Source organism: Aulonocara stuartgranti (genome assembly GCF_965226115.1).
Source record: "Aulonocara stuartgranti genome assembly, chromosome: 10".
In the NCBI taxonomy this organism is placed as follows: domain Eukaryota; kingdom Metazoa; phylum Chordata; class Actinopteri; order Cichliformes; family Cichlidae; genus Aulonocara; species Aulonocara stuartgranti.
The window spans coordinates 6,864,169-6,891,786 of record NC_138946.1 but is presented as its reverse complement, the minus strand read 5'-3'; the positions used below and the strand labels follow the sequence as shown (position 1 = coordinate 6,891,786).

Sequence of the window (27,618 nt, the reverse complement as noted above, 5' to 3'; positions counted from 1 at the left end):
CACCACCAAGACTTCTACCCTTTCGTCCTCTTTCCAGACAATGCACCAAATACCTTCTTGACAATTTCCCAGTCATCTGATAACTCTTCAGAGTTCATCTAAACTCTTCCCAGAACTCTGTGCAACATTCTTCCTTCTTTAACTTCTGTTATTTAATTTTCACTTCCTTTTCTAGCTTCATTCTCCCCTGACTCCCCTGTGTGCCCCTCCCTCCGCCCTTATATACCACCCTCTGTTCTTCAGTTTAGTTTGGTTTCATTGAAGAGAAAAAGGTTTAAAATATAACTGATACTGTTAGCCTCAGGCAGAAAGCGCTCACTTTTATTCATGAAATCCTCCTTTTGTTTGCTGTCTGTTGGTAGAAGTTATGTGTAGTTCGTCTGGTCGTTCTATAGGGGGCAGCAGCAGCCGCACCCATATTTGTTTGTACCCGCAGCGAAAAAGAAGAAACCACTAGGACAGTGGAGGGTGGAGGAAAAAAAAAAAAAGCGGAGCAACTACTCCTGTTTACAACCACATAATGGAGTCCAAATGGCCAAATACGATTCGCAAGCGTATATTATTTACTGGATTTACGCTTTGTGTTGTTTTGGGTGAGTGTTGAAGCCCCGCTTGGGTTAAATTTCCATTTGTAAACGTTTGAGTTCATTATTTTAGGTGGGATCTCAGGTTAGCAGGCTAGCAGCGTTTACACCTCTATTCCCAATCCTTTAAGAGTTAACACGCCTTTCTTCAGCCTCGTAAGCGAGAAACTATCTTTAACACTGCCCGGATTTTTTTTTTTTAAACTGGGATATGGGTTAGAGACTCCACCGTATGTGAGAGACAGTGTTACAGAAAATGCAATCTGTTAAATTCACTAAAACCTGAATGGAGATTGGCACAGGATGGTGGCTGCCGCCCCTGGCCGCGTCGTCCTGCGGAAGGTGAAGGTGGGTTCAGGCGTGGAAAGTAGCGATGCTAACCAGCTGTTTAGCTGAAATAAGAGTCCCTGGGTGTTTTAAGACCCATGCCGATTTGATTTAAATGTTCTAGTAAGGCAGGAGATATTTAAAAGTGTGCGCTGTCGTACATGTAACCAGAATTTAAAGTAAAGCAGTTTAAACGCTGATTTCTGAATAGAGCTTTTGTTAGGCGTGTGTCTCAACGGTATTTACGTGTCACCTGTGAAATGTCGTCTACCAATAGAGCTACCAATCAATTCTTATTTTATTTACATAATCGAACAGCACACTAAGACAGTTTTTAATCTGCATGCAGGTGGACTAGCACAGCATCCAGCCCCCGCGATAACGTCTCATTTCGTCGTTTGCTAACCGTATTTTGACCCAGATAACGAAGTATGTTGGGTACTAAACACTGTGTACTTAATGGTACACGTAGCATCACAACGGCGGGGACATGATTTTTGCGCGAAGTTTCGCTTTGGATTGCCAGATTTGCGTCACTATTTTTTTTTTTTTTGCTTTTGGCAGGAAGCACAATAGTGGCTTCGTGTTGTAACTACGTGTTACTGCAGCTGCCTGCAAGTTGGTGAGAGGCACGGACTGAAATGACCAGGGGCCCTCTATCTATTCAGGCACAGGGTATATGTGCCCTCGCACAGTTTGGTCGCATAGTAATATAAAAAGCTGTGAACTACAGCACGAACTTGCATTCATTACTTTGGCTAAGCCGTTTTGTGCTATACATTTAGCAGCTCAAAATGTGCATCTTAAGAAGGAAAACATACACTTTAATCTAATTTATCTGTAGTTAATTTTTTAAAACATTTTTAACATCCTGAACATTGGAAAAATTATATTTGCATTCAATTTGAGTAGTTTTAACAGTATGTGTTAGGAAAGTGTTGACTGTAATCCACAATTTAGTGTGTATACTTCATCCAGGTCTGAATGTGAAAGTATCAGTTTTTCTCTCAAGATAGTTCTTATTTGGAGAAAACAAGACCAAACAGTGTGGAGCTGAGAGGGATGTTGTTTGGGGTTTAACTGATTTAAGAAAATGCACCGTCCAACATTTCACATGATGAGACAGTTTAAAACAAGTTTTTATGATCAGCAGGTTTCATGGGAATTTAGATCTGTGATGTGGGTGTAGTAAAACTAAATAAATGACAAATGACATAAGACCTACAATTGAACCTTATGGTGTACCATAAGTTGCATATTCTTATTAGATAATTTTTTGGGTTTTTTTTTTTTTTTCCCAAGAGATAAAAATGAAACCAAGTGGTTTGTCCCTGATCCCAACCCATCTATTAAAATCCTAGAATCTGTTGTATTGAAAACTGCTCTTATGTCTAAAAAGATATAGTGGCCTTTTATGTTGTTTAAAAGAAGGTGTTTGGTTACCTCGAGGAACCTCTTTTCTGTGCTGTGTAGAGCTCAAAAACCCTATTGAAATTTCTCCAAACTGCCATTTAGGCACACAAATGCTAAAGTGGGTTGAAACCACTGTTTCTCAAACTTTTGATGAAGGATGAAGAACTGAAGGATTGTATCTAACAGTTAACATCACTGAGACAGCACCTAGGGTTTTAGGATCACCAGGTCTCACGGATATATCCTAATGTTGTTGGTGTTGCATTGAAAGAAGAAGTAATAAGAATAAGTAAATGTGGCAGTGAAACTTAATAAAAGTGACCAGCTGGAAGCATAAAAACAGAAAACACCATAGGACCTAAAATCGAACCTTGTGGTACACCACAGTTAATGTGAGCTGCAGATGTGTGAAGCTTTTCAAAAGAACTGAATCTCTGTAATTTGTGATTAAAGTTAAGAAATTGGTCCGAAGTTATTAAGAACTGAAGGATTAAGATTTAGTTTGTTTAAAAGATGCTTGACCACACTATATTGAAAAAGCAATGTATAAAGAGCGGTTAATAATCGATAAAACAATGATTTAATAAGGTTTGTGAAGAAAAATGTTGAACATGTCGCTGCCATCTAATATTTAAAAAGGCAGAAACAGTTTTAAACGGCAGCTTTTAGGATGACTAGGTCAAAGTATGTCTTTAATGCTGGTGTACAACTGAAAGAAGAAGTTCTAGGTTCACAAATAGAAAATTACACCACCTAAAAATTGAACCTTGTGGTAAAGCACAGAAAGTATGAAGTGCAGATTATGGAGAGCAACCTTTTTTAAAAAGATAAATTCTAAACTCAAACACTAGCAGGTTATCTTCTGCATAATCCAGCTGTTTTTCTTTCTTTCTTTCTTTTTTTTCTGTAGTTTAGTTTATTTTTTCACTTCAAATTACATTTAAATCATTGTTAGATCACTCGGCTTTTACAGGCTCAACATGATCTGGCATTTTAGAAAGGATGTGCATGAAATTGCAAATTAGCCGGCTCAGCAGTTGACAGTCACTTTATTTGATTTTGGACAGGATGTTTCTGTGAAGTGAGATTAAGAGCAGAAATCACAAACAGTTTTGCCAACTTTTAAAACTGTTTCCTGAAATTTGAAGACGGAAAACAGTGTTCTGCTTTGAATCACAGATATCATCTGACAAATACTTCCTTTCGTTTTATAAATTATTGTGAGATTGCCTCAGCAGTGTGCTGACTATATGCTGCTCTAAGAGTTGCTTTTGTTTTTGAAGCACGGTGTTTCCCCGAGTCTAAATCTGAGACTTGGATCTAATGTCTGCAAGAGGCCGAGGCTACTTATTGCTCTGTTGCTTTTATACCTTGGCCTGCTAGCTCTTCTGATTACAAGATGTGGAAGTCACGTATCTCTGTTTGCTAATACTTGTGTGGCTCGATTTGTATATTCATAGTTCTATCAAAACCTTTCAAGGTGGCAAAAAGGTGAATGTACTGCCAAACATTTCCTACTCATAGCTGCTATGGTAAGGTTATTAATCATCAAGCTGTGCAGTCAGTGTTTGACATTTATCACACAGCCTTTTAAAGAACATTTGTTGCATTTATTTGTCTCCAATGTGTCCAGTATTGCACTGCAGTCTTGTTTCTACAATTTATAGTGTAAAAAATGGTTCTGATTTGGTGTTGAAGGTTGTGCAGTTAGTCAGGGTCACATTTGGGTATCTATTTTCTCAGCTATAAGAACAATCAGATTGAGTATCACATTATCTGATGCAGGTTGCAATGTTAACTTGAATTTAACAGATAAGCAGTTTAGGTTTAAAATTGGCACCAGGTGCGACATTTTCACTAAATCATTGTAATAATTATGATCAAAATAAAAAGTGCTTTCATTAGCTCTGTGTTCATCGCTCTCTAAGAAGTCATACCGGCCTAGAGAACAGTTGGCAATAATCTGGCAATCAACCATTTGCTTGGGAAAAATGTGTGTTCTGCAATTGGTTGCTGGAGGTTGAAATCAATCACAAAGCAGGTGTTGCAACAGAAATTTCCCTGTGGTTGCACCTGGTCACTAGCAGATTGCCACAGTCACCGACAGGTCGATGAGTTACACGCAAGTCATCAACTTGTGTGCAAATATTCGTCAGCTACTAGCCGAGCGCTAGTATGACTTGAGAAAGTGCAATCCAAAGCCGGAAATGGTGAACACTGACTTAAAAAACCAGAAAAACAAAAACAAAGTAGTGCCTTATTGCCGTAGTCATTTCAAAAGATGGAACTTTTTGCCATGTAGTTTCACTATGTCTCAGAGGGTATTCTTGGCGAGTGTTTGCAGACAAGTCTGCATACCAACCACTCACCTGCTGGTTGGTTATACCTTTTGGAGCTGGCATTGCACCTTTTTTTTTTTTTTTTTTTTTTTTTTAGGGGGGGTTAATGTGCTGTGTTACGCTGCGGCCACTGCAGCTAGGTTGAAGACACAAGTGTACGATTGTGTTGGTTTTTATTGTATTCCAGTACAAGAGCTTAGAGATGTACATATATACAAAGGGAGATGTTACAACTGTGGAAAAACCTTGCAAAAGAATACTCGGCAAAGTCTCGCGGACCTACATTTACACCAGAAAATCTCTGAAAATTAATCAGTCTTTTTGTAGGATGTTTTTGGCTAAAAGTCTGAAACTTCAGTCTCTTTATTTGCAGCTTCAGTGCTGCGTTTTACAGTTTAAAAAATATTCTTTATATGTCTTTGTCTTATATCTTTATCTTTGTTCCTTTGATAATGTCTAAATGAAGCAGGCTCTGTCACGAGAGTCATGTGACTCTTGTGACAGCGCCTGAAGCAGGAAGCCTGGTTTAGCAGAGACTGCTGATAATCACCATTGTGATACCTTTTAGGTTGTTTCTGAGCAGAGAAAGCCCGTGTTGCTCAGTTGTACGTCTCTCTTTACATTATGCACAACATCAAACACCAAGTTGCCTTTGATGCAGCCATAAATATGGGAATTGAGGATTCTGGATAAATGAGCAGAGCTGTAAAACCATCCGTCTGTTTTTCCGGTTACATTAAAATAGTTTGAGTAATCTTACAGGTGGCTGGATAAGATACCTCCACGTCAGATTTTAGCCTGACACGGACTAAAATCTGTGTCAGGCTTGTCTCGCTGCCTGTGACCTCACTTCAGTTGTTTATTTAGTGCTCTGACTCATACATATGTGTTTTCCCACACAGAGGCCAGCTAAGAGCAAGCAAGAAGTACTAAAACAACGTCCAGCTCTACAGGACAAGCGTGAGGAAGTTTAGAAGGGTTCAAAGATCAGTGGCATGATGGGTTAGACCGTAATTTATGATTTTGGGGCATGCTCACAGTAATCGTTACTACCACTGCAGGGTTTGGACAAAATCTTTTTAATTAGGGACACTTGAATATTTTAATTCAGTGAAATTAAAATTTAATAGGGACACGTTTCTTTTTCTTATGTGTATGTGTTGTGCCCTTTGTGTTGGGGGAAGCAAAAGAAATCTTAATTTAAAAAAAACCCAAACCCTTCAGCTCAGCACAGTTTAATTCAGGTTTAAGAATTTAAGAATATTGACTGATACAGACGTTTGGCTGACGAAGTTGCCCGCCCTGTTTGATCAATGGTGCCATCTGTGCTAATACCAATCTAAGTTTTTACATATATATGTGTCATGATGTCAAAGAAGTTATTTTAACAACTTCAAACAAAGCAAAATATTTTACAAACTGTGAAAGAAAACATTCCCTGCTAGAAGTGGTAACAACACTTAATTCACTACTTGAGGCAAAAACACCATTGTAGTAAAACCAGGCCGCAGAGGATGAGAAAACTAAAATGCTTGACTCAGCTGAGCACTCCCTAGCTGGACTCCAAATGACAGGAAAAGCAAACAGAGGATTAAAATTACTGATGCAGATGGTAACGAGAATAAGAATAATAATGATTAAAAAAACCCTGGGATAGTTTTAGCAGTACTGCTGCTCTATAATGTTGCTGGTGAATGATGAAAAATGCCTCTTGTTTTGTTTACCTTAATAAAGGATGCTTTCTGCAAACGACAGTTACGGAGTTCCTAACCTAAAAACTAAAAAAATATGATGTAATTCTAAGGTGCATTGACCACACTAAGTCGTGCAGGTGAAGGAGGCACAGAGGAAATTGGAAACATGATTCAGAGTTACATTAAAGAGATTGAAGACCTTCGGGCAAAACTCCTGGAGAGCGAGGCTATCAGTGAGAATTTGAGGAAGAATCTGTCCCGTGCCTCCAACCGTCAGTCGTTCTATGGAGGGTCCAGCTCCTTTTCCTCCACTCTTCTGGCCCCCGAGAAGGAGACTGCTAACATTATCGAACTCGCTAAGAAAGATCTGGAGAAACTGAAGAAACGAGAAAAGAAGAAAAAGAAAAGCGTCAACAAAGAAGTTCCTGACAATGAGCAAGACAGATTTTGTCCCTTTTTATTAATACTGTGGGACTGCACCAAGCTTCCGATTATTAACTGATGATTAACAAGGCTATTATAGTTAACTAAAACTAAACCTAAAAATTACTTATGAAAAAAAAATAATTAAAACTAACTAAAAACCATTTTGGGATCTTGGAAGACTAACTACAAAATAAACCAATAGCCTTTCTAGATTGTATACCTGCTGGCCGTGGTGTTGGTTTAACCCCGAACCCTTGCTGCTTTGTGTGCTTACACTTGTTGTTTTGTGTTCACAAACAGTCACAAGACCCACGTCTGCGATCGAGATACACGCTGATCCTGAGGTGATAGTACAGAACGGTACCACGGGGATTCTTCGATGCACCTTTAGGTCCAGCGAAGTGGTCAGCTCGGCCACCACGGTGACCTGGAACTTTCAGTCGAGTCATCCCGACAGTCAGTACTACAAATCTCCATACGTGGTAAGTCCCCGCTGGTTGTGTCAGCTCTGGGAAGATTTCCCACAGTTTTTAAGGATGTTTTCCTGCGATTGTTTTATCTGTCGTGACACAAGAAGAACGGATTCGGCTGTTCCCTGAGGGATGGGTGAGAGCACATTGTTATGATTTGGTTTCAGTAGGCTTTCAGTTTAAGCGCCAGCCTTTTTTTTTTTTTTTTTTTTTTTTTTTCTTTTCTAAAAATATATCAGGTACAGTTATACTCTCTCCATGTACTGTCTTTACATATCTACATATTTGTTTTTATCGAATTTTTCCGTTTGCTTTCATCTGTTTATGTTCTGCTGCTATCTTGCTTGAGCATCGTAATTGGATCCCGTGGTATGCTTTCATTTTTCTCTTTAGTTCTTATAGCACTTTGTCGACTTAAATCTCTTTGTAGACTTTAGTTTTCAGCTACATATTTTTCCTACAGTGTTATTTGTTACTGCTGAGAATTGACTTGTGGTGAGTAGCTTGAACTTATTAGTGTATATTCCTCTAAAACTCTTAAGCAGCTTAAAAAAAAAGAAAAGAAAGAGGGATGTTTGTGTGGATCATGTCCTATCTACAAAGGAGTTTTGTTTACAGTCCAGTCAGGCTGGGCGGGCGGGGCCTGTCTGTCTGCTGTGATCTGACTCATGCATATATAATGACATAGCTGAAGGGCCTTTAATTTGCAGAGCAGTCATGGCAGAACACATACACGCAGTCTACACTTGGAGCATGTTGTAACATCGAGCTGTGTATCTTAAAACATCAATCTCTCTGACGTTTCAGACCCATCATTTGCAGAATAAATACTTCTCTTCCTACAGAAATGATGCTTGTCCAAAAAAAACACCAAAAAGCTAAGATAAGGGAAAGCTGCTCAGTGAAGGAAAAAGGCTGTGCAGCAGTAATGTTGAAAAAAAAAAGGTCTTTCTAGTACCTCAGATATTCTATATAATAATCAGCAGCTTGTTTTTAAATATTTATTTCCCATAATAAATTCAACAGGGTAGATGTACTTAAGGAACATGAGACTTTTTCAGATAAATAAAGGCAAATATTGCAAACTACACAAAAGGCAGCCGCTAAAGCGTTTAAGTTTCAAAATAGAACAAACAAAACAGACTAAATTGTCAATTCCACTTAGAAACAAAATATTAATTCTAAAAATAAATCTTAGTTTGTTTTACAGAAGAACAGACAAAACTGACTAACTTTTGTCAATATCAAATAAACTGAGAACTAAAAGGAAATTCTCAATCTCTCCTTGTTGTATAGTTTAGCTTTTCAAACAGTTTTAACAGTTACTTTAGTCTGACAAAAGCCGAATGACGAATTAGCGCTTCCAGTCAGAGACTGAGGCTACGTCCACACGTACACGGGTATTTTTGAAAACGGAGATTTTCCGTTTTCGTTTTAAAAAATAATCCCGTCCACACATAAAGGCAGAAATGAAGGAAAACGCTGCTATGAACATGCCAAAGCAGCAGGTGGAGCTAGATTTCTAACCGTGCAGAAATGTTGGCCAATCAGAAGTCTAGAAGCCTCGGTGGGAAAAAGTAAACAAAGCTGGGGCATAGAAGCAGAACCGAGTCGTATGTGTGGAGGGACAGTAACTGTGTGTATATGTAAGCATTTAAACACTGCAGAGAGTAGAATTAACAGTAACAGTATTGTAGAAATTCATTTCACCGAAACAATAACGTGGCGCACAGTGTGACGCATGCACCAGTTTATTGTATTTCCAGACTTGCTTTCGGCACAATTTACAGTGCACGCTACTCTGTTTTTTGTCAGACTTGAAATAGCCGAAATACCTTCAAACTACGGAACCTCTATGGCTCTTCCGTTCGACAATCTCTCCGGCATTGGAACCATCATCTGTTTTCTCTTCGGTCACGCTCGGTTGATTTTTCTAGTCGGCACACTCATTTCCTCCATTACCCGCTGGCTGCTTCCCAAACAAACACACGTGCGGCTTGGCACTTGTGCTGTACGTAACAAGTCACGTGACGTGACGCTGCGGCTGTGATTGGTTCGGCTCTGCGCTACTGAATTTGGATTGGCTGACCTTTTTTTTTTTTTTTTTTTTTCTTTCTTCAAGAGGACAAGAGCGGCGAGGTCTATCGCGATAGCTTAATTTCTCTATCGAGTAAAAGTTATATCGCGATACATATCGTTATCGTTCTATCACCCAGCTCTAATCCAAATGTCAAAATTGTCCAACATACTAAGCAACTGTTGTCATTAGAGATGGCAGGATACCAAAAATTTGTAGTTGGTGCATGCGTTTCAAATTCTACGCATTTCAGTACAAAAAAAAACTAATCAAGAGTGACCTACTTTCCCTGTAAACATCTGCAGGGCCGTCTTTGAGCTGCCTAGACAGGTTTGAGGTGTTCCCTCCTTTTGTTTAAGACATTGTGCAGTGAAAGAGGTTCAAAGTTGGCTTGAGACCCAAACTTGACATTAGTGAGCAGCTAGGAAAACAAAGGGGACATGCAGGAAACGGTCCAGGGCGTCAACCAATAAGATTTTAAATTTAATTAGGCTACATTAGTTTTGGCTTTCGGTGATTTATAAAAACAAAATTGCTGGGATAACATGATCATTTTCTTGCTTTCATTTTGACTACAAAGGAGAGCCTTTAATCATCGACTTCCATCCAGAGAAGAAGTTGTCAATCAGTACTGTCTAATGTTGCATTACTAACCCTTAAAAAATCTGAAATGAGCTGCAAGACAAATTGAAGCTACAGCTACAGTAACACAGCTTTCACCATTACTGATTGGTACAAATAATTACATTACAAGTTATTTAGTAGTTTAATGTTGGATTTTAATTACATTAATGCTATTTTTTGTTGCATTTATGTTTATAGAACTACAAGAATGAAACTGGTTTACTGCTTTAATTATTACTAATAAAACTGAATAATTGTTAGCATATTTAATCCTTTATAGTTTGACAACAATATGAAAGCCACTTCAAGTTCTGTCTGTTTTTCTACAAAAGAATCAAATTATCTGACATCAACTTGAGAGAATTCTTTATTTATTTATTGTTGTGTTAATTTTGGAAGGTAAAGAAAAAACCTCAGCCATAATAAAGAAAAGGAAAACTGCAAAACAAAATTTGGGATTGCAGTAAAGAAGAAAATCTAGTTGAGTTGTGGCAAAAAAAGCCTTGTTTTTGTATGATGTGTCATGTCATCGTGACTGAGCCAAGGCCAAAGACCAGAGAAACAAATGACAGAGGAAAAACTCCCGTCTATGTTATAATCGTAGTAGCAGCAGCAATAGGTTCAGTAAGTTCAGTATCATCATACAATTCACATACATGATGCTTGATGTCCTGTCAGTTCCACGTAGCACAGTGTGGCTGCAGTGAAGACTGTTCAGTGTGTAGGTGTCTTATGGCAGCTGTTGTTCCAGTATACAGGAATAATAGTCACAGCCAGGAAACCAGTTTGTTTGACCTCTTTGTTTACTAAATTATGGAAATTATCTATTAATTTATCTATGTCAAATATAAGAACAATATTGCTGCAGTGTCTGCAGTGTCCAAAAAAAGTCATTTTATTTAGCACATATGAACACCTTAGATGTTGACCAAAGTGCTGGACGATGAGTAAAACCCAATACAAAAAATAAAAGGACAAAAAAAGAATAAAAATTATAATTTTAATAAATACAAATAGAGTACAAATATAAAACGATGGTAAGAAAGCAGTAAATATTAGAGATTTTTGTTCAAGTAATTGTCAAAAGAATGTATTATTATTGTTTTTAGTACCTGGAGATTTGTTTTTTGGTTTTTAATTATTGTACACTTTATTGCATTTTGTCTACATGTCTGTTCTTTTACTTAATCTAGCATTACTGTACTTTTATACATTTTATTTAATAGTAAAAGTCCATGTTACAGTATTGCTTGGTCTGTTTTTGCTATTCGAAAACAAGTACATTTAATCGCATTGAGGGGAGAAAAATGTGGGATTGTTTGATCAATAAAATCAGGTCATTTTAGCCCGTTGCTCGGTGGTTGCTAGAGAACACGGCTGATCTAGATGAGAACCTTCAGGGGTCGGAGATGTCCCCATTTATACATGAGTACATTTTCACCAGCATTTCCTTCCTTTTTGTAGATTTTCTACTTTACAAGTGGGAGAGGATTCCCAGGGTCAGAGGAGTTCAAAGACCGCGTGCAGTTTATCGGGGACATCAACAAGAGGGACGTCTCGATACAGCTGAGCCCAACTTATTTCAGCGACAACGGCACGTTTTTCTGTGACGTGAAGAACCCCCCAGATGTGATGGGGACGCAGGCTCGAACCGAGCTCAGGGTCGTGCTGAAAGGTGAGTTTTTGTCAGATTTACATTGAAATTAATGCACCAGAGTTAAATGTTGGAAATGTAGAAAATTAATAAAAAGAAAAATCAGTGACAGGTTGAGTTAGTGTGGCTGGGAAAGATGTCTTTCTAAATGCCTCCTGCTACTCTGCGGCCTTGAACAGACACTCGTCAGTTGTTTTCACCCACTCAGCAGGGCTCTGCTCACACACATGCTGATTGGATGGCGAGAAAACACAGTGTAGCACAGTGTGAGCCTCTGCGCACTATCGCTTGTGTTTCCAGGCAAAGAGGGGACTTTTCTTTTTCACTAGCCAATCAAACATGATGGACTGGATCGTGGCCATCTTAACCACAGTGTGTCGATTGCACCACCTGTAACAAGTTAAATCCTGGACTACTTAATGGTTTATCTAGGAATGCTGTTGCGACATGCTTTTGTACTACTTGCAGTTCAAACCGGATTAACTGCAAACTTTCTTTGAATCTCCTGTTAGGCATCTGTAAACATTAGATCCATATCGCCCAAATTCAAAAGATAAATGAAAGACTGTCAAGAATAAAAGTGCTACTCTGCCTGCTGGCACTAAACAGCACACAGTGACGTATTTAGCTGCAAAAATGCTTTTCTTTTTTCTTATGGGCTCACATTTATTCCGTCGCATGCCATAAAAAAATCCCTTATTACACGTTACAATTGAGCATTATGTTACAGTGTTGTGTGTTCATATTAGATGTGGGTAAAGTTATGATTAATTAAAAAAAACAACAACGGAGAAACAATGTTTGGCGACAAGCTCGTTAGAGATTTATTGATGCCATCCTGTTACAGGAAAAGGACGTTACCTTTGGTCTTTCGTGAGAGCAGGTTTCCACTTGCATTGGCATTTTTGTGCATTGCAAAAAGGGGCACACACATACTGTTTTTATATGCTGTGTGAGTGATGGACTAAACCCGTTCACTATGTCCCTCGACAGATATTTGTGTTGTTCTCTCTCATATTCCTGATCAAACTGATTTGTAAAGTTGCAATTGCCAATCAGGAATGAAAAATGCAATCATTTTCTGGCTTTACCCCATAATTCACCAGGTTTTTGAGGCCCTTCACGCAACTTTAAATCACACCAGGAGTATTTTAGCCTCTAGAGTGCATTGCGCCTTTTATGGACTGCTCAAATCACAGAATTTTGACCACAAGAACTGTGATTTCATCACCGAGTGGGTGTGACCACTCTGTTCCCTGCCAGAGAGATAGTATTTGGGTAACTGGGCAACAAACATTATCCATATAGCCCCGAAAGCAGCAACAGGTCCACGGCCTGATTGTCTGCTCTGTCTAATAAACTGCATGTACCTCAGCATATCTCTGAATCTTGTTGTGACTAGGTCTGTCAGCCAGGGTTCACATTGTAGTAATCTGAGGTGGAAAATTGCACTAAAATAAAAGCCTTTAATGTTGCATATACAATTTTCCATTATCTTTGGCACATCAATGGGCCAAATCCTGTAAAAGAAAAACAAAAGGAAAATAAAGGAAACTATAAAAAGTTGTAGGAGAAGTAGATCAGACGTACATTTTTATGATTAAAATGATCACAACGGTACATTTACATACATAGCTGAGGTAATAAATGACTCCATTTGATCAGTTAAAGGTGAAATTCATTAAAGGTACAAAATAAACACATCAAATATCACCAGTTAATGAGAAAAGACTAATAAATGCAAGCTATTCAAGCACATATGGCAAATCACTGCACAACCACTGTTTGTGTTCACTCAGCTGAAGACCACATGTGCATGTGATGGCTTGTCTGCTTTACATGTGGCTGCACCTTTTCGCAGGTTGAGGTTTTTCTTTGTACCAAACATCTGTATCTAGGAAGCAATAAAGAGTCTAAATAGAGCATGTGTGTTGTACTCGACTATGTTTTAGCCGCAGTTTCTTTTGGCTCTCACAATGAGCTGCCTTGGTATTGTTCCAGCTTTTGTTGCTCAGCTTTCAGTGATACGCCCAGCTGTGTTCTTGGTTTCCAGGCCTGGGGGTTCAAGTTTTGTGCTTTATTTATGGTAGCATAACTGTATTTATACATGATGAAGGAACCGAGTCAGCCTTGTGCTCACAATCTTATTTTTGTATTCTGAAATCTACTTTTTACTTTGAAATTATTATTCGCACAATTCTGTTTATCTTCACACGCTTTGGCTCTAACAAAGAGCTGCCTTAGTGTGGTTCCAGCTTTTAATACTACTGGATACTCAGGTTTAAGCACCACTCCCATCTGTGATGTTAATTTCCAGGAATGGGGTTTAAAAGTGTTTTATTTATAGTAGCGTAGCTTTATTTACAGTGACTGGGTGATGTGGGTCTTTCACATGAAGTCTAATTTGTTTTAGTTTGGAGGACATTCTGAAATCCATTATCTAAGTAAGATGAAACTCTTTTGTTGTGTTTGCGTGTGTAATATCCGTACATTTCACAATGTTGGGCAGTTTTGTCATAATCTGTGAGTAATTAGTCCAACATTTTTGGAAACTCTGGACCACTTTAAAACATTACAAAATAGTCTGTTAGTTGACTCAAGACTTTTGCACGGTCCCGCAGAGCTGTTGGCCCTGCGCGTCGAAAGAAGCCAGTTGAGATGTTTCGGGTATTTGGTTAGGATGGCTCCTGGGTGCCTCCCAAGCATGCCCAACTGGGAGGAGACCCTGGGGTAGACCCAGTACCCGCTAGTGAGATGCCCTGAGAAAGCCTCAGAATCCCCCAGGATGAAATGTTAGGTGTGGCTGGGAATGTCTGGAATATCATGGATGGGTGGACTGATCCTGAATGTTCTTCATTGTGTGTGTTTTTTTTTTGTTTGTTTGTTTGTTTGTTTGTTTGTTTGTTTTTCCCCAGAGTCTTATTCGCAGAACAACACCACGCTTATAGTTGCAGGAGTTTGTGGTGCTTTATTGGTGCTTGTGCTGATTGCTGTGGCGGCCTGCATTGTCATGAGGGTACTTCACAACCGCCATGATTACGAAGGGTAAGTGAGCCGTTCAACTTTACGCTGTTCCAGATTACCGATGACCTCAACTACAGTGAAGCTGCAAAATTTTCAAAAGTTTAAAAACTATATTCAGAACCTAAAAGTAGCTTCACTCTCAACGCCAACGTTATGCAGTTATAAGCTGAACGCACATTTAATAAATGTAACACATATGTACACGTGATAAAACAACTATTTGGTGATGCACTCATATATATCCAGACATAGTCGCAGTCAAACTCTTGTTAGTTTATTTATTTTTGTTCTTAGCAGCTTTAAGCTCCATATTTATATTATAGATATAAAAATATAAAGATACATCATAAAGAGCAATAAAGTTTTTGAAGTTGGTAAATACTGAATACTACAATTATATGATTTACACCTTTATATCTGTACTAGTAGTTTCACTATAAGTGTGACACTATCATTATATTTAAGTATGAAATATTGATCTTGTGTGAGCGATGCACACGTGATAATGATGTACATTTTTCTGACTCGCCAACTCTACTAAGATTTTTTTTTTTCAGTAAAATTAATTTCGTTCTCAATGTGACTCAGTTACTGCAATTACTTTTATCAGTTTTCTACAGAAAGTAGTTAATAGTGAATTTTGTGTGTTATTTAGTTATTTATTTACCGTTATGAACCCAGATCCATGCAGGGTCTGCAGGTGTTCATAAATACAGTTTAGACAGTATTAAAGTTTAACATTTCTAAAAGATTTGAGAATATTTTGTCTTGTGTGCCGCAGACAGTGGTTTCACCTGTAAAATCCTTTATATCTACAGCTGTATGAGATGTTTTAAATCCATAAAGTAAGTGCTTCATCCGCACATCCTGTAACAATAATGATAAACAGCAAGTGGTATTTTAATTGATAGCTAGCAACGAGAATATGTTAACGTTAATCTCCTGTGAATACAGAAAAATACCCCCACTGACTGACTGAATTATAACTGAATTATAATTGGGTTGTTTTCTTTGGTTATTTGTGTCTGTTGATAGTAACTTTACCTGATTTGTTTGATGTTTAATGCTCACATTATGTATTCATTATACTGATGTAAAAATAATACTTGATGCTGTTAAAATGAAAGGTAAGTTAAACAGATGATACTGGTTTCCTGAATCATTGTTTTGTTTTCAGTAATATTTCACTTGAGAGGTTGGTTTTTTTTCCCGTTAGACCCTCTGTATAGCTCTAACACTTTACAGTATCTGGTGTTTGGTGGGTACTAATTATTAACACGTTTGTTTTTAAAAAAGTGTCCACTCCAGACTTTGCATGCCTGAGGTATTTTTGACCACGTCTACCTCGCATGCCATAGAAACTCTTTCTTCATCTGAGGTATAAACAAAAGAGCCACAAATCTGAGAGATGTCCCTCTTGTCCACCAGGAAGGTGTCAATGAGAGGCCCTGTCTTTTGAGAATTGGCCCACATTTTTAAAAGGTTTGAACACTAAAGGTTGCAAAGCAGAAGCTGCACTCGCTGAGAGGTCTCTCTTGTCAATGCAGCTGCAAATTTCTTGTTGATAGTTTTGTGCTCAACCTTGAAATTTGTGGAGCCATGCCAGTGCTAATGCTTTGTGTGGAAACAGTTCTACTTCAGGCACCAGCACTTGCTTCTGACTGAGTAAGAAAGAAAAATCTGGCACCTTCTGCTTGGCTGCTGAGTGGGTTGAGCCTGTGAGCTGAGCTAACAGGGATCTGTGGGGTGGCTGTTTTCACTGGTGCCAGTCATTTTTTTTCCCCCTCCATTAAATTGTATTAACACCACTAACTTCACAGCAACACCTTCTACAAGCATGTTGAGCTTGTTGCCATTTAATCTAGACATTGTCTTTAGAACAGCTTAATGTTTAATGTTAGACAGGATTAATGTAGAGCCATTAACCTGCTATGATACCTACACTAACCTATCCGATCATCCTGACCCTCATTTACATGGAATAAAGAATACTTTTAATTAATTGCCGATGTACGTAACATATATTAGCTGAGAAGATAAAACTTTAATTCTTTAATTCACTTTTTTGACTATTTTATAAATAGGACAAGCTAGAGGCAGCCTAGTCTCCAGGCCGATGGAAACCATTTAAACATGTAACCAGGTTATTTAACTGTGTAGAACTTTTATCCATCGTTTGCCACTAACATACAAAACTAAACGGTGTCTTTCTCATCTGCTTCAGTGAGACTAACCCATCGTCAGCTTTTTCCCCCTCATGAAACATGTTTATTTGACAACAGTATTTACAGATTTTTATTTATTTATTTTTGGGCAGTGTTCAGTCATCTTAATGGGCTGAAATTTTGGCCTCTCATTGTTCATTTAGCATTCATGTTGTTATTTTCAGGTAAACTGCCTCTCTCCCCTGTTGCCTTTACTAGAGTTGCACTGATTGGCTGCTTGACTTAAGATTTACAACCCTTAGACTGAGAAATTAAATTGGATCAAATAAGCATTGATTCAAGCACAAACGGATTGGCATTTTATTGTTTTGTCTGTTCTATATGTTATAAAATAAAATTTAAATTGAATATTTGTTGAGAGGTTTGCTTGAGCTACTGATTAAAATCAAAAATATTTGGTTTTCTCTTCATACTGAGGAAGAAATAATAAAACTTAGTATAAACATTTAGATTTATAATCTTTTGTTGATGTATTAACTGATCAATCAGTCTTTGCTTTTATGTGATTAACTGTCATTAATTAAGATATCATTACAATAGAAGAGCATCTAATGACTGGTTATGTTATATGTTTGCACTAACTTTTTGCAAAAGTATTATTAATTACTAATATTTATCCATAATTTAGATGAGTATATACTCTAAATCAAGTAATTCAGATGCGGTACAGTAAGATAAACAATGGAGAATGTTAATAAACCTTATTGGGTTAATTTCCATTGTTGTACTTCTGCTCTACATATTAAAACAGTTGAATCAGTGGCTATATTTGTTGCCCTGCTCATTACATTACATTCAGCAATACTGGTAGTTTTAGTGTTGAATGTTGGAAAATAGTACATATTTGTACAGTTTTCTAGAGCCAAAGCACAGACCTTCAGATTTCTAGAAAACAGTTTTAATTAGTTAAATAAAAAATTAATTTTATTGAGCCAAGAACCTAATCCGTAAGCCCTCAAGTGGAATAAATTCAGTATCAGAGAAATCACCAGGCTTCACATTCAGATTATAAACCACATATTACAAATGATAATGTAATATAAGATCTCCCACATGGTCACACTGGGGAAAACTGGTCGGAGACGTGCAGTGACCCAAATTATTGCAGCTCTGTGCAGTGAACTTGCAGTCTCGTTGACCTCCTGGAAAGAGATTTGCAAAGACACTAGTTGGACTCATCAGTGCAAACTTACTTTGCTTGATTGCGATGGGTTGGCAAGCGGTCTGCATTTATAAATTAGATGACAGTAATTTGCAAACCTTTGCTAATCTGCCTGAAAGCAACTGCAGTCCGTTTGAGTCTGATCACAATTGTTTGGAGACCAGTTCTCCTACAGATGAGCTGTGTATTTGGCTTGCGACTGTAATTGTTCCAACTGCTTGCAGCTGGTTCAATGCAATCACTAAGCAACTATGAATATTTTTGTAGTCAAATTTTCAGTCCTGTTTTTTTTCATACTAGTGTGACTGAGCCACAATTATTACCTTGTTGTTGTTGTAAAAAAAATTCAAAACCAAAAAGGGAAAAAATGCAACTATCACACAGATAAAACTAAAACAGCTAAACTGTTATGGGTGGAGATGGAGATAAGGTTTATCTATAAAATTAAAGAAGCTAAATTATATTACACTATGAATTAAGTACAAAATTATAAACTGTAACCTTTGTGCTAAAGAATCAGTCATAAAAATATTCATCAAAATATCTTAATTTGGATTTTATTTGATTGCAAATGTGCTTCCAAAATTGCACACCCACCAATCTGATATGGTCTAAATCCCATCGGTGCACCTCCAGTCGGCGCTCAGCTGCAGCATTTCATGTTCTCATGTCTCATGATTTTGTTTTTGTCTTGTCCATTATTTGTGTTCGTCTCACTTTGACTGTGCACCAATGATTGCTCGACTCCGTTACACCTAAACTAGCTGTACGTCCTTGGAAAGCGTGAACTCTCAGGCTCCGCAGCCTCGAAAGAAGGTGGAGTCCAGAGTGGAGGGCTCCAGATCTACCAGTCCCTCGGGTCCGCTACAGGTATGAGTTGGGGGACGAAGGGAAGGAGCAAAAAACCAGTGGCTGCCTCTGTTTTACTGGAAGGTGGTCACATTTATGTGGACAACGTATCCAAATACAACTGAAAAAAACTTTTTATCCGTCCGTAATATTTAGTTCTGATTTTATATGAATTTTATTTGGTATGTAATCTTATTTTCAGTTGTTTCCATTCATGTTTTTTATTGTTTGGCCAAAAAAACAACCTAAAAAAGGGACCCTCAAAGCGCTTTACAATACCACTATTCATTCACTCTCACATTCACACACTGCTGGTGGAGGCAAGCTACAGTTATAGCCACAGCTGCCCTGGGGCAGACTGACAGAAGCGAGGCTGCCATATCGCACCATCGGCCCTTCTGGCCATCACCAGTAGGCAACGGGTGAAGTGTCTTGCCCAAGGACACAACGACCGAGACTGTCTGAGCCGGGGCTCGAACCGGCAACCTTCCGATTACAAGGCGAACTCCCAACTCTTGAGCCACGATTGCCCCAAATGCTATTGTTAGTTTACTTTTTTAGACATGAACAGTTATTTATCAGGTGTTGCATTTCTTGTGTTTAGCTAATAGACTGAAATTTTCTCATGTGTGTTCTCCCTTTATTGATATTTCTCTGATTTATCAGCTGAATAATTGATCTGTTTTAGCAAATCAAACAGTCAACTCACCCTGAGAAATCTTCAGTGGGCTGTCTTAATACGACAGAGAGCAGAACCAATCTTCAAACCTGCGAGTGAATTTTGCTTGAAATGAAACAAAACAACAAATTGGATTTGATTTCTAAAGTGCGAGTGAAAGGCGTCAGAATAATTTAACAAAAACTGAAAAATGTAGATAAAATGGAAAAAAGGTGAAGGACAGTTATTTACAGACTATAGAGTCCCCCACCCAGTGGTCACAGTGAGAATTTATTTATTTATTTTTAATCTTAGGGCAGATTTTGACTATTTATTGTTTTTAGTGAAGTGTTTCCTCTAAATAATACATGAAGGCGGAAATTTTTTTTAGTTTCTGCTATATTTAAATGTGAAATCTCCTTTCATCAAAATCACTTATCCATGATAATAAGTAATATTAGAAAAATCAGTGTCAAGCACAACTTTTACATTCGTCTTAAGGCCAGCATGTCATCGGTTTTATCCTGATCAGCCAACCAACACTCAACAATTTTAGGTTTACTGTCCAAAAAAACCCCTTATTTTCTCAGTAATAGTTATGTTTGTTATTATTATTTTTTATTTTTATTTTAAAAAGAAGACTAGACTATCCCACACAGACACGGGACTGCTGTTCAGTTTTCGAGTCTCTTAAAGCGTGGGGTGTTTTTGGCTTTGTTTTGGGGGTTTTTCCCTTTAAATTGATGTTTTGATAACTTTTGCTCTACTTTGCAGTACTTTTTTTAACCCTCACAATAACGTTTGCATTTCCTGTGACCCGTGCAGAGCCGTTTTTATGATACAGTATCGTGTATTGTGCAGCACACGTTCCCAACTTGCGGCTGCGCGGGCACCGGTCTGCACCATTTATATTTAGAAAGAGAAACAGAGGAGCTGGTTCACCAGCTTTCTCACTGAAAGACTGTCTCTGCGGCTGTAGTCACGGCTGTCACACTCTCACTACACTGTACTGTATAGTCTGCGTGCAGTGATGATCCCGTGGCAGTCCTGCACTTTTGTGGTGTATTGGTCACCCAAGGCTCTAAATCTCAATCACGGCAAGTCTGAACGATTACCACGGCCAGCTGTAGCTTGCCCCTTAAAATCATCTTAAATGCAGTAAGATGAGATAAAATATTCAGCATCTATCCCAGAAGTTTGGAAACTATTGTATCACAGCTAAAGCCTATCAACCGAATACAGGTATCAAAACATGAGGTGCTAAAGAGTTCCTCTTCCTGTCTTTGTGAGACACATGTTAAATACTTGTATATCGAGTGACACTCCATATTTTGGCAGTGTAATGTTACTATTATCATTATTACTGTATAACCAGTGCCAAAGCTGTTAATAGGAGTGGGAAGGAAATGTGGAAAAAAACTAATGTAAGCCACTTTTCAGAGGCCCTGTAATTGCTAAGTAATTATCCAAATATGGACTAATTATCTAAGCCTTTTTATCTGTGTGTATGTGTTGCCCTTACATCTCCACAGCTAAGCACTAATTAAGTCAAACTATAAGAAGCTGTTGTCTCCCAGTCAGAAGCTCCATTTAAAAAAACAAACAAACAAACAAAGAAAAACCACCTAGGTTTCTGACTTTGGGCTTCTTTAATCACCCATGTGCGTAAAGTGATATAAAGGTTGCCGTTTATTATTTGCTTCTTTCTGTATCTACTTGTGTCATTGGCTGACTGTGTTTCTTTCCTGCTCTGCATCTCATTTGTCCTCCAGGGCCCGGTGATATACGCCCAGTTGGATCACTCAGGCAGCAAAAACTCCTTCCATAAGATGGAGCCCGTGGTCTATGCTGACATTCGTAAAAACTGAAGAGGAACCGGGGACCAAATAAAGGAAAAAAAAAAGTAAACAAAAATCCAGTAAAATATGAGACCTCTCTATCAGCTGCTCTTGGGAAGGGTGGGGATATCTCAACAGGGACACAAGTGGTGCAGTTTCTCTCTCTCTCTCTCTCTCTCTCTCTCTCTCTATTTCTCTCTCTTTAAAATTTTGTCCTCTGAAAGCATGATGATATTATACGATAAAGTAATGTCTCCATGTGCTTTGTTGTAAAAACAAAAGAGAAAAAAAAGCTATGAAAACACTCAAAGTCAATGTTCCACCACTCCGTTACACCAAAACTGTTCTCCAAAAAAAAACCAGGGGCACACATAAAAACGAGAAAGCCTTCGGTTATCATTCCAAGTATTATTTGTTTGTTTTGTTTTTGTTCTTGTAGCTTTGTGCCCCCCCCCCGTCCCCCCATTAAAGGTTTAGCAGGCTGTTGCACCAACTCAACAGTCCTACTTAAGATGCTCACACCTGAACCGAGTGAGCCCCGTTTAATAAAACGAAGCGAAACAAAAAACATTGGTGCGTTAAACTGTTTCTTCCAGAGAGAAGAGACGTTATAAAGCAGATATTTGAACGATACTCTCACTGTTTGTCTTACATCGCCTTCTCATTCATTGATCACTTCTGCCGAAACTTTGGTGCTTTTTATTGGCCGGTGAGACTGGTCTGAAACTGTACAAACAGCAACATCAGTAAAGATCAAAGAAAATCTACCAACGTCAAAACCTCAAGTTACATTTTTTTGTTAGAAACGGCAGACTGTAGTTGTCACAAAGTTGCACCTGTGCTCTTGTCTGATCCAAACTGTGCCGCATTTAGATCAATGTAAAGAGATGTAGTGTGGTCCAAGTGTGTGCTCACAGTGTTAAAAGTCCCATTAATGAGCCGGGCAGACGCTCCACCGTTTTATTCTCCTTTGTTTACGGGCTTCTGATCTCTGCGCGTCTCTGTCATCCTGAAAACCCGATTGGTTCATCAACAAGTCAGAGTTCAGACTGGGCAAGTTTTTCCTGTTCTGATGGGCCACTGTGTCACATTACATGATTATAGAGTCATAAAATCTTTCTACACCTGAGACTATGATGGCACTGAGAAGGAGGTGCTTGTAATTTCCAGGGTAGAAAAAAAAGTAAACACGTGGAGTCAACTGAAGTTGTGTGTATGACACACTATGACTCACTCCTTCAGATAAAATTTGTAACTTCTGTTCACAGAGAACAGCTTGTGCAGCGCTTTTGGACAAATTTCATACTTTTTTAAACTCCCATCTAAACGAGGAAAGAACCCCTGCATTCAGTGATCACTGGAATATTAAAAAGAACGTAATTTGTAGAATTAAAGCACAAATTTTACAAAATGTGAAACTTCAAGCTGCTCAGTCCTGATAGTTAACACAATGATCATCCCAGGGGAACAAAAAAGAAAGTACATTTACCGATATTGTTTCTATGATAAAGAGTAAATATGTCTCCCAGCATAGTGCTGGTAATGCACAGCGTCAGTTTTTGTCAGTTATGCCGCACTGCATGAGATAAAATGACCAAAGTTTGTGCAATGTGTCATCTCAGATTAGAAAGTAATTAGGGGTAATATGTGTTGTCTGAACTCAAACCCAGTCAAATTAAAAAGGAAAAACACTACTTTGAGTAAAAGGATTAAATCTTTAACAGCAGAAGAATAACTTCTGACTGAAACGGCAACATTTTTTTCTCCTGGTGGAAGTTTAGACGTCCTGTAGTGTGAGTGAGCGGTGACCCTTAAAGCGGACTCGACCTGTACTGTAACGTCTGTCTGTCTGCCTTCATATCATCGACTTCGCTAACAGCTGGTGCAACAGTCTGCCGAAGCCACGGCTCCCTCTCCATCGTCTGGCTCATCCATAGTGATGTTGTTCTGTAGAGGCGAGTGATGTAGATGTAGAATTTTTTTGTTTGTTTGTTTTGTTTTGTTTTTTACACCGCCTTCGGTAACTTTGCATGCAGATATAATGACATCTAAAGAATAACTTTGGTACTGCTCGGCTGGTTTATTTAATTTTTAAGAGCAGAAGCAGCCGTCTGACGTTGGTGTTACTGTGAATGCTTCACTTCTCTGTAAACTCCCGGCATGTCGTTGTGGTACCGGTAAAGACGCCGCATTTAGATTTTCACCTCAGTGGAAAATTCCGTACGTTTAAGTTTCAGTTGCTGTCACTTTTTTTTTTATTTTTCATTGTCCCAGTTTGTGTACATATAAACACATGGACAATGCAACCCAGGTAGATTTATGCGATTTCTTTGTTTTTATTAAAGAGCCATGGGCAGTTTATTTCTTTATGTTGAAATATGCATGTTAGGTTCAATTGAGGTGAAAGATCTCCTTCCTATGAAAACTGGGCGATGTTATTTTGTGCAACAATACACACATTTGCATGCAATTTACTAACATAACACACATTATTATGAGACTATCCGTCCTCTTTTTCTTATTTATGCATAATATAAAGCTCTTTGTCAAACTAATGGGCCAAATATCTAATGCCAACACTTTCCGATTTCAGATGCTTTAAATACATTCCAAAACTTTTGTTTTCTTCCAAAAAGCCAAATTTATGTTGTAATTTCTTTGGTTTTTGTTAACGCGAATATTTGTGTTGCCATCTTGATTCCTTCAGCTTCGTCTTGTGATTCCAAATGCAGTAAAACTCCATGCTGACCAGTGTTTGTATATATTTCTTGCTCCTCGTGTAAGATATAGTGCTGTTATACTGTAACTCATTCCAGTGTGGTATGGCTGTGGATGTCTTTCCTGAGAATGGAAGCGGTTTGCTCGAGAAAGTTGGTGGCATGCTTTGTTTTTCTTACTTAAGTCTTAATTATTTGTCACCAGACACTCTGACATGTGCATAGAGCGCCTGCAAGAAGTGTCGCAACACCAGCCGGTTTAAAGGGCTCCGGCTTAAGTTTCTTCAGCCAACAGTCTGAGCAGAAAACACTAATAAATGTGGCTTGATTAAAAAAGCCTTTAAGTCCATGTTTGTTTCGTGCAGAGGTATCCTGCAGAATAGTTTGGGTAGGCTTCACATTTGCTCTTAAAGCCTAAATCCTTCAAGCCTCCTTTAGATGTTGAGATCCAGAGGAGTTACTCAAGTACGATACTTTTCATTTTATACTGATAAAGGGTCTGTATCTCCTCTGTCTTTTTGCAAAGACAGAAATTTATCAGCAAGGCTGTAAAGCTCATCAAACGCCTGAGACTAAAACGTGTAAGAGAAACCCAACTTTATTGACCTGCTGGGGCCAGTAAATAAAGTTCATTTATTGGAAATGGAGAAGAAATGTTTCCTGTCAGTGTAACTGTCGTTTAATCAGGGTAAAGGCGGCGCTTTGATGTAGAAAATAAGAGGCTCTGCAGAAACGTGGACCTGCAAGGAAGGCTGCCGGTACTGACGATGATTAATCACACTCAGTCACATAGAACCTGACTTGTAAAAATTTATATTCCCCAACTGGTTGGAGAGTGGTTGCCAGGTGCTGCACCACAGCTGATTGCTTTGGGTGCTATTAGATTGCATGGAAGACACCAACTTGCCTGTAACGCTCACTAAGTATTAGTGCAACTAGTGTTTGTCTTCAAAGTAAAAGTTGTGCTTTACTTTTGAAAAGTAAGGCACAACTTTTACTTTGAAGGTGAGCTTTCTCCGTTTTCAGTTTCCGTTGCGCTCGTCAGCTTCTGCACCACTTGGCGCGTACTTGTCGAGCATGTGTAGAGAGTTTGGTGTTTTCTGTGCAGGCTACCGTTGACCACAGCAACCTGTGAGGTTTTTGGTGCAGCGCCATGTGGCTTTCTGCCACCACCCACAGCCAATGAACAGCCAGTTGGAGATTACCTATTTTTCCCTATTGACCAGTGATTACCAGGGGTTACTGACTGGTTGTCGGCTTGTCTGCCCTTTGGAATGTGATAAATAATTTTAAAAGGCTGTTGAAAATGTACATACAATTGTGTGGACTGGATTTAACTTCATCTGTTAGATTTGTGCCTAATTGTGAATGTTTTCTTTGACTTTTGAAAACTAGTGAAGTAGTCTGGTTAGTTACCGGGGAAACCCCCGGGTAAAAACAGCCTAACTCAGGCCGACAACCAAGCCTGTGTTTTCAGGACAGATTTGACAACTGTGGTGAAAGAGGGTTTCCACAAGGAAGGAAGTGTTTGTTAGACCTCTTCAGATGTTTCCGTGTCTGCGCTGACACATAAAAGGGAAATTACTCACATGTTTTGTATATTTATCCCAAATTTGTGAAATCCTCTGACACAGCAGTAAAACTTAATGGGTCATAACCAACTTCAGGCTGAAGAAAACCAGGCTTTGGCCGCTTTGACCCAACTGTGGTTGTGACATCACAGCCAGCAAGCACCGCGATGTCTTCCATCTTTTCCTCTCTGTTTCCTTTTTTCGTTTTTGGGTTGTTTTTTAAAAACACTCTTGTTTGCAGCATGCATTCCAAACCAAAACGAAACATCCGTGTACAAACCGTCAGCTGCTGGTCGCTTTGCTCCTAATTGTGACTCGTTGCAGTGTTTAGTGCCGTTGTAGAAATCGTGATGTAAACTATAAATTATGAAAGATTTCCGATGTGACGGAGCTCGCGCGGTGGCGGCGTTTGGTGTTCTGATTGGACGCGGGTCTTAAAGTGCGTGCTCGGTGTTTATCGATGGTAAATAGTTGTGTGTTATTTGAGAATCGTTTGGTATGTTATGTTGTAAAATCTGCACTATGTCTGGCATAACAAAGACAACAAAATGCCCTGTGATGATTATTATTATTATTATTATTGTTATTTTCATTCGTCTCTGAATGACTTTGGCCTCTGTTTGTTTACCGTCTTTAAAACTGGAATGTTGTACATTTAGTGCCTTTTACATTTCATCAGCTAACTTGAACATCTGCTCAAAATAGAAATAAGATTCATTTATTTTCCTTTTATTGTATGTATTTTTTTATACACATAATATCGCCTCTGTATCCACTGTTCAAATTTTATATAAAACTTATTCCTGGCCAACTATCCATGTGTTTCTGTTTATTATTATTATATTATACTCACAAAACTGTCAGATTTCTCTTCCATTACTTTTTTCCCCATGAATATTATGTATGTTGGTTAGTTTTAAACTACTGTGTGTAAATATTGTGCAAAAGTCTTGTCTCATTTCTTCATGTTTTGCTTCCATGAAGCCAGACTTTAATATTTTTAAAGTGGTCTTGAGCAATAGTTCACATACCTTTGTGAATTTCTTTGGACATTGGCTTCTTTTTCACTCATTTTCAGTCCAGTCCTTGCACCTGACCATTTTCACAGGAATGTTTTTTGTTTTTAAGCCACTTAAAACTAATCCGAGTCAGTCAAACATAAAAGAAGGCGCCAAACCCAAAGGATGAACCTGTGTTGTCGACACGTAGCTTATCAGCCTGATTTGATCCCATTTCTTTAGCAGAATGTATAAAATATGCCAAAGATAAGAGTAAGAGAGCCATAACATTGTATTTTGGCACCAACAAGATGATTCTCAATAAGCTATTGAATAAAAACTTGGCATATCTTAGGATAAAGTAATGTCCCAAGTAATGCAACCTTAAAAATTTGAAGAAGTTGATCCATCTACTGTTCACTGACGCCTCATCAGTAATTCTCTCAGTGGCTGTCAAGACAGGCTGAGGTATGGCCCATGTTGGGCCCATTACACAAGAACTGGACTGAAAATCAATAACAGGCTTGATGGGGTCATGAATGTAAATGTGTTTTTTGGTTGAAATTGCAAAAGATTACAGAGGAGGTCAGAAGAGTGAGTGCCTACAGTAGAAGCCGGCATATATTGGCTATATACTGATACATTAGATTAAATGAGAATTTAAAAACTGAAGAAGAGAGGTGAGAAGCGTCTTTAACCACATTATGAGTGTTGATTTTGCAGTTTGTCCACCAGAGGGCGCTCTGCGACTGTACTGTTGGCAGCGTTTCATAGAGATCAGGCAACCAAAACCCAAAGAACAGCTTTGAATGCCCTTCAGGAAGCCTGGAGACTATTCCTGAAGACTACTTAAAGACATTACAATAAAGCTTGGCTCAAAGAGTTCAGGCTGTGCTGAAGAATAAAGGCTCATACAACTTCAGAGCTGTACAAACTCTGTTTTTGTCTTGTATACTGTTTGTCTATGT

At 38.5% G+C, this 27,618-nt stretch overlaps 1 protein-coding gene across 1 annotated transcript; it reads left to right on the top strand.

Moving 5' to 3' along the window:
* Positions 1-434: 434 nt before the first annotated feature.
* Positions 435-26,466, top strand: mpzl1l (myelin protein zero-like 1 like). The gene is made up of 6 exons (XM_082549069.1): positions 435-593; positions 7,084-7,265; positions 11,419-11,629; positions 14,524-14,653; positions 18,784-18,889; positions 21,299-26,466. The coding sequence occupies exons 1-6, from the start codon at positions 521-523 to the stop codon at positions 21,392-21,394; spliced, it is 798 nt and encodes a 265-aa protein (XP_082405195.1). The 5' UTR covers positions 435-520; the 3' UTR covers positions 21,395-26,466.
* Positions 26,467-27,618: the final 1,152 nt, after the last annotated feature.